This window comes from Notolabrus celidotus, chromosome 9 (genome assembly GCF_009762535.1).
Source record: "Notolabrus celidotus isolate fNotCel1 chromosome 9, fNotCel1.pri, whole genome shotgun sequence".
Taxonomy (NCBI): Eukaryota; Metazoa; Chordata; class Actinopteri; order Labriformes; family Labridae; genus Notolabrus; species Notolabrus celidotus.
Genome location: NC_048280.1, coordinates 7409502 through 7420206, shown reverse-complemented (window position 1 = coordinate 7420206; position 10705 = coordinate 7409502). Strand labels below are relative to the sequence as shown.

General features: G+C 39.1%; 1 protein-coding gene across 1 annotated transcript in view; it reads right to left on the bottom strand.

The window, feature by feature from the left end:
- Positions 1-374: 374 nt before the first annotated feature.
- The window catches only part of LOC117819180 (calcium-binding protein 7), a 34298-nt gene continuing 23967 nt past the window's right edge, over positions 375-10705 (bottom strand). The window contains exons 2-5 of the mRNA XM_034692424.1: positions 5264-5407; positions 5006-5118; positions 2340-2490; positions 375-662 (exon numbers count right to left, since the gene is read on the bottom strand). Of these exons, the coding sequence (XP_034548315.1) occupies positions 532-662; positions 2340-2490; positions 5006-5118; positions 5264-5407 (539 nt within the window). The 3' untranslated portion in view covers positions 375-531. The remainder of the gene's footprint in view (positions 663-2339; positions 2491-5005; positions 5119-5263; positions 5408-10705) is intronic.

Sequence of the window (10705 nt, the reverse complement as noted above, 5' to 3'; positions counted from 1 at the left end):
ATGTTGCACCGCGTACACAATCTCAATATCTCCTCGATGCCCTGCACTCAAGACCTCACGCATAGCATCAATTTCCAGCCTCAGGAATACATTTTCTCTAATGTCCCCACAGTATTTCACACATTTCTTTCTACTTGTTTGTAATAAACCGCATGGAACACTGGACGAATACAAAACTGGACAGTCACTAAACTTCTCTCTATAGCTGCCACCATACTGAATGCAACACTGCTCAAACTCACGTAGCTAATGGATTCTAACAAAGAGTGATATGTTTAGTCAGATGCTCGCACTGCTTTCTTAGTACAGAAGTTCCTTTTGTCTTCAGAATTTGTCTCTAAGTCTTTGGAAAGAAGACAAATTCCTGCACATGTAGTGTCCTCAGTAACTCAAGGTATTTTGCAGTCTGTGTTGGCCTGTTTTACAGCTGTGTGATTGTCGGATGGGTTTGTTTTTTAAGCTTTAACTGTGAAGTCATTTATCTGAACAGCAGCCTTTGGTTGTTGGTCAAGGCTGGAAACGCCACAGCTCCTATTTCATGCCGCTTCTCAGCACCTGATTGGCTGCGATGAGCATGACGCTGATGATGAAAGCGATGGCAAAGGCGCATATCAGACTCTTGCGCACGCACGTTTGCTTGACTTGCTGCGTCGGGCTGGAGCCTGGAGGGAAAAAAGGAGAGAGGGAAAAAAGGAGAGAGGGAAAAAAGGAGAGAGGGAGGGAATTAGGGAAAGAAAAGAACACCTGAAGGTCCATTGAATCAGGTGTTATTTCATGCTTGAAAGATATCTGATAGTAATTTCCAAATGACAGAGCTCATCACAAAACCTTACAATTACATGAACACAATTATACGGGATGAACGCTGCCAAGAAGATTTGTTTTCACACCTGTATACTGCATATCGTATTGAGATTGAAATGTTGATTGGGGTTTTGTAACAACAAACAAATGGATGCATGCCTGACTGGCATCTTAAAGGTTGCTCATAACGACAGCAGCACCCAAAGAAAAGGTGTAGGGTACCTGCAGAATGATCTGAAGAAAAGAGCTAAGGCTGCTGAATCAGAGGAAGATGATCAAATGGTGACTTTGTTGTGCCTTTTTCTACCCAAACAGAAGAGATTTCAGAACATCTTAAGTTTGATTTGCTTTTGATTGACTTCTTCAAAAAAAAATGTTTTTCTTACCATTGTAAATCATTTTGTTTTGTCCCAAACAATAATATCATAAAATGACTTTAAACAAAGCATCCTCAATAACTGTTATCTGTTAACACATCCTTAAAGTGAATCCCCCTCTTTGAGATGTGCCACCTCCAGTAATCCAGTTTATTCTGCAATAAAAAGGTGTAAAGTCAGTTTTTTACTAAATTTAATAACGTCACTCCATCGCTGCACTTACTTTCCATCACGTTACCTGATGGATAGAAAGTGCAACTTAAGTAACTTGCAGTCTAAGGTTATGTTGCACCTCAATCATTCTTAGATTGATTGATGCACAGCAGACGAAGAAATCTTTATAAGCATGTTAGAGAAGTCAGAGTCAAATTCCTTGTGTGTTCAAGCATACCTGGCCAATAAAGCTGATTCTGATTCTGTGATTTACTTTAACCATGGACATTATTCTGATTCTGTCTCTTCTTCAGTCAGGGATTTCCTGCTTTCCTGACAATGTCTCTCAAATGAGCTTCCAGAGAACAGTGTTCACCATGCAGAGTTTGTGTAGGCGGATGGAGATTTAGCAGTAGTGTAGTAATTTATTTCCTGTGAGGAGGACGCAACAGGGGGAGACGGAACAATGACATTTGTAGTGCACAGTTTCTCTGATGGGAGATGGCAGAAATTGATATCTCTGGATTTTGGTGCATAGCAGTGACACTAGTTCTCTAACATGCTTATAAAGATTTGTTCGTCTGCTGTGCATCAATCAATCTAAAAATGATTGAGGTGCAACATAACCTTAGACTGCAAATTACTTAAGTTGCACTTTCTATCCATCAGGTAACGTGATGGAAGGTAAGTGCAGCGATGGAGTGACATTATTAAATTTAGTAAAAAACTGACTTAATCATGACCTCTGTGTCTGCAACACATCATTTATTTATTTAAAGGGACAGTGCATATTAATAAACATTTCAGCACAACATTCACGTAAATATGCCAGAGTAAGCCATAAGGCCAATTTTCACCTGTAGTCCCCGGCAGGTCAAAACAGGGTCCATAACAAAAGATAGAGCTAAATAACAGATGGAAACAATACATCATGATAGCATGCAATGAAAACAAACTACATAATAACACATAAATCAATTAAAGGTATTGAAGGTTCTTCCTTACTGTCTATATCCACCTGGCAGTCCTCTGGGTTCTCTATGTGGTTCTCCTCAGTCATAATGATGTTCTCAATGTCTTTCATAGAGAGATGATCGCAGAAGGTGTCATACAAAAGCCTCTTCAATTCTTCAACCGTCAACTTCTGCATGTCACACTGCAGATACAAACACATGCTGTAACACATGCTGTAACACACACGCACACACTCAGTGATGATTAATATTCAGTACATCCCCACACACTCATGAATCTTTCTCTCTCCTTGTATATTGTTATTTCTGCCGTTAATGTTCACTCCCTCTGTAGGATGTATGCATTGAAAATCTTGATTATGGTAATGGTTAACTTGTTTAACACTCTGTGACTATGCATAACTATTTATCTTTATGATCATCCATCCATCTTCCTCCGCTTATCCAGGTCCGGGTCCTGGGGGCAGCAGTCTCAACAGGGAAGCCCAGACACTCCTCTCCCAGGCCACTTCCGCCAGCTCTTCTGACAGGATACCGAGGAGTTCCCAGGCCAGCTGAGAGATATAATCTCGCCAGCGTGTACTAGGCCTTCCCTGTGGCCTCCTCCCAGACGGATGATCATTGTAATTATTATAATTGGTAGTAGTTCTCTGTCGCACATTCTAATCATTAAACATCATCCTCACATCTGACATTCCCTTATATGCAAACTGTTATTAAAGTTGATACTGCATGGGCACTGGTGGCCTATAGCGGCCTAAGCGTGCCCCATGTACAGAGGCTATAGTCCTTGTCACAGAGTTCCCTGGTTCAACTCCGGCCACAACCATTTGCTGCATGTCTTCCCCCTCTCTCTGCTCCCCACATTTCCTGTCTCTCTTCAGCTGTCCTATATATCAAGGCGAGAATGCCCAAAAATATAACACGTTTATACTGTCAAAGAAAATTAAATGTCTGTCTATCTCATGTAAATTAACCCATCTGTTACATAATTACATGTAAGTATGTATACTTGTATCATCTTGTACAAGCTAAATGTCTTATGTCCAGTGTAGGCCTGTACATATTAGTGTACTGTTCATTTTTTTGTTGTACAAAGAGAGACAAAAGTGTATCTTGATCAGATTCCTTGTGCACACATACTTGATTGATAAAGCTGATTCTAATGTTATATATAAAAAGAGTAGAGCGATGACTTGTGTTCTTTAGCTTCTGACTGAGTTGATATCAAACCATATTTCATGGTGTCTTTTTCCTTCCTATTTGACAATGAACTAACTTGATGTTTTATGTACCGAACATCAGAATTGTTTATTCAGAGTCAAACACACAGCATTAGACTGTAAAAGATTAATATTTATGACAATAAGTTGATGACCTAAAAGACTGGATATCCAGGTATTTCTGAAACCTATACTTAAGTATAACTTCAATAGTTGCTCAGTGTTCCTGCTTTTAATGCAGGCAGTTGGCTGAGCTCTGGAATACCCCTTCAAAATAAAATACAGACTAAACATAGACTAAAATTAAAACCTATCACAGTTAATTTGTAACATTAATCTCATAATGTTACCATTTTATTCTTGTAAAATCATGACTTTTTTTTTCCTCTTACGACTCTATACTCAAATTATTTTTTTCTCTAATTAGGCCTCAGTCCGCCATCATAACCACTCTTGCACTGGTGTGTAACATTATTTGTTCAATTTTTGCAGCTTTAGCTGTCACATAGAATTTAATTTAACTCCCCAACCACACCATGTATTATATGTTACAAACTGGTGGTCTGATTTGTATAAACAATTTTAAAAAATCCTGGAAATCTGGATTTTTGAAAATAAAATGAAATGATCTTCAAAGTAAAGGGGAAAAATACAAGCATTAACCTTAAAGTTTAGATTTTGAGTTTTTGTTCTTGGTTTCATCATATCCTGGCAATTTGTAATTTTTGGTTTGATTCTAAAAATCCTGAATTTCTCAGGGACTAAAGCAAAAATGAAAGAAGGATCATGCAAAATTACTTGTGGATGATGTGTGTCTGTCTCAGTTATTTTCAGCTCAGCCTGTCTCCAGTATGACCGCAGGCTCTGTGTGATCAATCCAGCTGCACATGCTCAATACATATATTCACAATTAATGCTATGTGAAGCCATGCAGCCCTTGCATCATTCCCCCGGGTTTCTTGACTCTCCCAGCAGGTGTCTCTGCTTGTGATGCTTTTTTCGTGTGCTGGCTGCACTGAGAATTCCCATAAATCTCCTTCACACTCAATTTGGAGCCTCACTCTCTGACAGCCTCTGTGGTGCTGTTATCACCTAACTACAACAAAGGCACATGCTCCATCCCATTAACTTCATCCCTCTGTCAAAGTGAGCAGCTGATTATCTAATGAGGTGTCTGTAAATACATTAATATCTGTTTTACATAAAAATTGACTTTAATGTTTTAATAGGACTGTCACCACTCACAAAGAGGCGGAGATATCACCTCAAAGTCTTGATTAAGGACACACTTCTTGAGAGAATTCAACCCTTTCTCAGATTAAAATCCTCCCATTAATTCCCCAGTTGATTTGGCAATTAAAACGGGTTTGTAGTTAAAGTCAGTCAGTGGCAAGTTCTGATTCTCCTTGAGCTTGGAGGTTTAATACAGCTGTCTCTCTAATAAGCACGAAATGAGTTACTGAATAATGAGCACCTTCCAAAAAACGGAGTCAAAGTCAGTGCCGTGGAACTTATCTGGCATCCCAGCTGCCGTCAGCTTCGGGCCCAGAAGAGTCACAAACTCCTCAAAGTCCACCTGGCCATCGCCTGTAGAAAAAAGAGGAACAGTTGGTGTTTATTGCTGCTGGTTTCACTGCGTGCTACGGCCCAGTTTGGAGGGCAAGTAGAATGCAAATTGCTTCTGTGTTTTGTGGCTTTCGTTAATGTAAAATCCGTGCTGTGTTTGCCTCACCGTCCATGTCCAGTCTCTGGATGATGACCTCCAGCTCCACCTCGTTTGGCATGTAGCCCAGGGAGCGCATGGCCATCCCAAGCTCCTGCTTTGAGATGAACCCATTCCCATCGCGGTCAAACACTTTGAAGGCCTCTCGGATCTCTGCATAAACACACACACACACACACACACACACACACACATGCAGGCATACTTTAGCTGAAGTCTTTCTGCAGAGCAGGATATGAAAGTGGGAAATGTTCCATCCAGCAAAGGGAAATTTGTTATGCCGCATCAGTGCTTGAGTCATAGTTATATGGGGGTTGGCAGCTCAGGAGAACAAATTCCACCAGTAAAATGACAAAAAGAGCCAAACTGGAATAAAATAGCCTTGAACAAAGAGAACAGGAAACATTGTCACGTTAAGAGCAGTTGTCCCTGCCTTCCATGTATTTTAAATTTCACGGAGATTAACCAAAATAAGAAGTCAAACTCTCCAAGCTGCCAAAATCTGAGGAGCTTTGATGCTAAAATAGCCTGCGACAATCTCTGTTGTAGACCAAGAACGGGTTACGATGGAGGTCACATTTCCTAGATTCTCATGAGTCACATCATTTCTTATAAAGAAACACAAATGGGTTGAGGAAATGATTGCTGACATAAGAATACTGACTTAAACATGTTGATTGTTTCACTTCAGTGTAACCAAAGTGCAGTGAATGATGCATTAATCCTGCTCTGTGTCTTTTAATGGGCATTTATATCATTCATCAGATAATTAGATATTGTGATGTATCATTGTACGGTTGTTTTGCAATGTATTGCTTTTTCGAGTTTAGCTAAATCATGATATGACCGTCATGTCATTTCATGAGTAACTTTCCGCCCCTAATGTGCAGTAACTAGTGGTGTATCTAGTCACTTTCAAAATGTAATAACGTCAATAAAATTTAATTTAAAAGCCAATTAGATAAGATTAATCATCCAACTCAGGGGGTAAGGTAAAGTCTGTGTCAGCACAGAAGCATCCTAGAAGAAGGAGTATATTATTCAGGAAGGAATATATCATGGTGCAGGACAAGAATACAGTGGTGAGTTGTAGTTTTTGTTGCACAAAGGAAAACTTTCTCCACTGCCAAGACTGGTCATTCTGATCTCACGACGCGCCAAACAAATCAACATGCTTCTACTAAGCTAGTTGACCAAAGAGCGTGGTGCTGCAATCCCCATTGGCCCAGGTAGAGTTCACGTTAGCTTGGCAGACCAAGGAGGAAGGTTCAAGGTTCAAGGTTAATTTTATTGTCATTCAGTCATATTTAAAAACATGAAGGAACGAAACACATTACTCAGGTCCAGCAGCATACAGAACAGATAACAAGCTAAAAGTAGACTCTACAAATAAAGAAGCAAATACATAACCTCAAGCCTACAGTGAGTAAATATAAAAACGTAGTTTAAAACCAGCGAGAAAGTGCATTAATGTGTGCATGCAGTCACAGCGGTAAAGTGGAGAGAACAGACCTAAAGAGAGTTCACAGGTCTCACAGCTTCTGGAAAGAAGCTACACCTTAGCACCCTATCCAAACAGCCAAGGCTTGATTTGAGATCAAAGCCAGCTCCAGGAAGGAAGCCACAAAGGACTAAAAAAACTGATAACATGGTATGTTGTTGAAGACATTCTTCCCATATTAACTATTGAATCTGTTGCTTTTAGAGAACGAATAAGCAGAGTACCAGTGGAATGAGACGCAGACTACATTAATAAGAGTACTGAGGCAAAAAGAGGTGATGCTAAAGTTACTTTATCAAGTTACTCATTTCTTTCATAATGCAGTAACTCAGTTAGTAACTCTGAAACTAAAGAGCCACCATACCCTAAAATAATGGATTAAGCTCATTAATATAAATTCTAAAAGAGAAATGTCACCGTACAAATAAACAACTCTGAGAAGCGAATTGAAAAAGAGTAGAAGAAAAAGAGGACTGCCCCCTGCCAACACAAAGCTACAATCACTGCAGGAGATCTCTGAGCTGTTAATTCCTCAGTTCAGCCATGCAGCATATCTCTGCATGTTCACCACCATATAAGAGAACGAATTCCTTCATTGATATGCCATAAAAGCCACAACCCAGTCACCTAGGTTTTCAGATTTGTCAGATCTTTGTGTCACATGCCTGATTAGCACACAAAAGAGCAGAGCGGGAGATGAATCTTAAGATAGAGATGATGTAAATCTCCTGAAAATGACATGAAATATCTGTAATCTTTTTAATCTAGTATTGGCTGGAAACAGGGGATGTTATGCGTCAGCAACAGAAGGTGTAACATGTGTAATGCCTGATAAGTCATATCAGAATCACGCCTAAAGGTCTGACTGAGCATTTTAAGATTAGCTGCTCCTTCTGGAGATTATCACAGTACATTCGTTTTTTGTTTAGACTAACAGCAGCCCTTTATATCTCATGTTTATGATGTTGATTTTAAATTAAAGGAAATGGTTTGAGTTCCAGGGCTGAACAAGAATGTGTTTGAACAGTTTTGATAACACTGTTACATTACAAAGAAATGCAGCACTGATAAAATGAGAATAGAAATTTACAAACACATGCACACACTGTCTGCCTGTTAAAGACAATGCTAACAGAATGCAGCAACACTGAATCTGAATGTGCAACAAAAATCCAATTATCTAATCAGGGTAAAGACAAATCCAACAAATTAGAGGAAGTTAGCAAGCCACCATTATTGTGGCAGCGTCTCTCTACAGCAACTGTGAATTTGAATACAAGCTGTCCTACAAACTATGATTTAGGAAAAACATACTGGGTGAAACACACACAAATTGATCCCCAGATTCATCTACAGAACTGTTCCTATACCCTGCTGTGATCCCCCAAAGGATGTGGGAAAGAGACTGGTGGTTTCTTTAGGCAGATTTAGTTAGCTTATAGCTTGGCTCATAGGCGCAAGTTAGCTAACTACAGTTCATTAACCTTCCTGTTACCCTCAAATGTAGACATCTTTTATCCTTGGGGTAAATTTGACCCCAGCAATTTAAACCTCCAGAAACTGATTGTTACCCAGGTTTATGTGTCAGGTAGTTTATGTTTCTTTGTTGACTATCTAAATAGCCCTTTAAATAAAATATATATTTAAGCATGAACATAATTTAAAGCATTCAGAAGGACTTTATTTGTAAAAGAGAGTTTGTCATGCTCTCGCTGGCCGTGCCTTGTTTCTATGTTATCAAAACGTATGACACGGGACGCATCATTGAATGTCTTTAGAGACATGGTGGCTGGAAATATTATATCTCAATCTAAAGGTTGACGGTTCGATCCCAGCTCCTGCAGTCACATGCGGAAGTGTCCTTGGCTATAGTGACCTCAATATCATCTAAAACAACCAAAACAAATGTGTGTAAAATGTTGATATTTCTTATGTTATAAACAGCTGAAACAGCCTGGGGTCAAATTGACCCAGAGGAACACCGATGCGTAATTTATTTATTTTTTTACAGGAAATTGGAACATATCAACATTTTAATTTTATGATTTGTCCTCATTAAATTAGGAAAAGTCATGAAATATGAAGCCAAAAAAATGATGTTAGTAATAATAATAATAATAAAACATTTTATTTTGGGCGCCTTTCAAATCACCCAAGGTCACCTTACAGATAATAAAAACATTCATCATTAAAACATAAAAAAACAAAACAAACAAAAAGTAATAAATAAAAACTAAAAACTAGTGAAGTGCAGAGAGTCCAGTTAGAGTGAATATGCCAGTTTGAAAAGGTGGGTTTAGGGTTGGGATTTGGATGATGTTATAGAGTCTGACTGTCTTATTTGTGGAGGGAGGGAGTTCCAGTCATTGATTTAGAGACGTTAAACATTGCATGGGGTCCAATTGACCACAAGGATAATAGGAGGGTTAACCAAGGCGACAACGTTGCATTAAACTTACTTTATTTTCTCAGTGAAGCAAACTCTGGAATTGACCCTTGTTATTATTGCTCTTATTAAACAATTAAACTCATGAGTCCGATGAACAACTCATCTACGTTCATGTTGTCTGCTGACTATAGAAGCCTAAAACCCTTATTAGGGTAAACACCCTTGTTAGCTTGGAAGTCCTCATCAGCTTAAAAAACCATGTACTGTCCTTTAACACAAAGAAAGTCTGACTGGTAACATTATGGACTTAGATTCACTGACAGCAGTTGAGATGAAGCTCTTCTAAGGATCCAGGATTTGATTTATCTACAACTATTCTGTGAAAACTAGTGAAGCTAAGACTCTTGATTGACAGATGTTTGGCTGACTATGCAATGCAACTATTTTTAGACACATGAGAAATTTTTAATGCAGTTGTTTTTAATTCTGAAGGGTGAGCTCCCACTAAATTACCAAAACACAGTCAGAGCTGAACACAGTCATGAAAAAACAAACACATGACTCATCCCTGATTAAAAATAACAATCTTCTAGATGAACCACTTAAACAATTAAAATCTGGATTAAAATGCCTTTTTAGGTTTTCAAGTTAGTGAAGCACACCACCAAACAAACTTTATCAATCCACAGCAAAACCACAAGTCTTGAAAATGGGTGTTGCTGCTCTGGTGATTTGAGTCAAATGGCAACAAATGGCCAAGCCTCAGGCCAAAATCCACAGCGTGACAGCCTGTGACAGATATTTCAGTAGTGGAACAAATAATAAAACATCACTGATGGCAAGAAACAGTGTGTGTCATCTGTGTGCAATGTGCTAGCAGGGCTTCAGGAAATAGTTTGTTGTTATCAGGTTCAGGTCCACAGAATAAAAAACCCTGCCACAGGGACGAGGATATTTGGCTACATGTATTACAATGGATCACATCTGGCTTTTCAATATATAAAACCCTGTTGAGTGACATTCACACATTACTTTTCCCTGCCAAATGTCTTACAAGAGGTAAAGTTTGAATCATTGAGAGCCTCCAGCAATGTGTTTTCCCTCCGTCCCTAGTTGTGATAAAATGGTTTCAAGAATAACACCCCCCAATATCCATCTGAGGTTCCTGCTACACCTGTTTGCTTTGGAAAGAGTGTCTTTCCTGCAGAACACATGTTGCTGCCATGCAGGAGGGAAACACTCTTGGATAAGGTGCCAAAACAGTTTTGACGAGTACTGCGTCTCCTGTGGAAGCTTTATTTGTTGATCGAATGCCAAGGAGATCAAAACATCCCTACGAGTGAATAGTGTATGGTATACTTCAGATACAAAAATCTGTATGGTGTAATGAAATATGTTGCGGGAGGATTTTAGACAGACCGTTTACAGAATACAAATGCCTCCAGTGCTGCATGGGCCAGAATTTAATAAATGGCTCATCAAGTCCTGTGAGATATGCAGCACAGAGATGAAAATATGTATAGGCAAAACAAATATAGTATCAGAACCTCTTGGCTCGTCT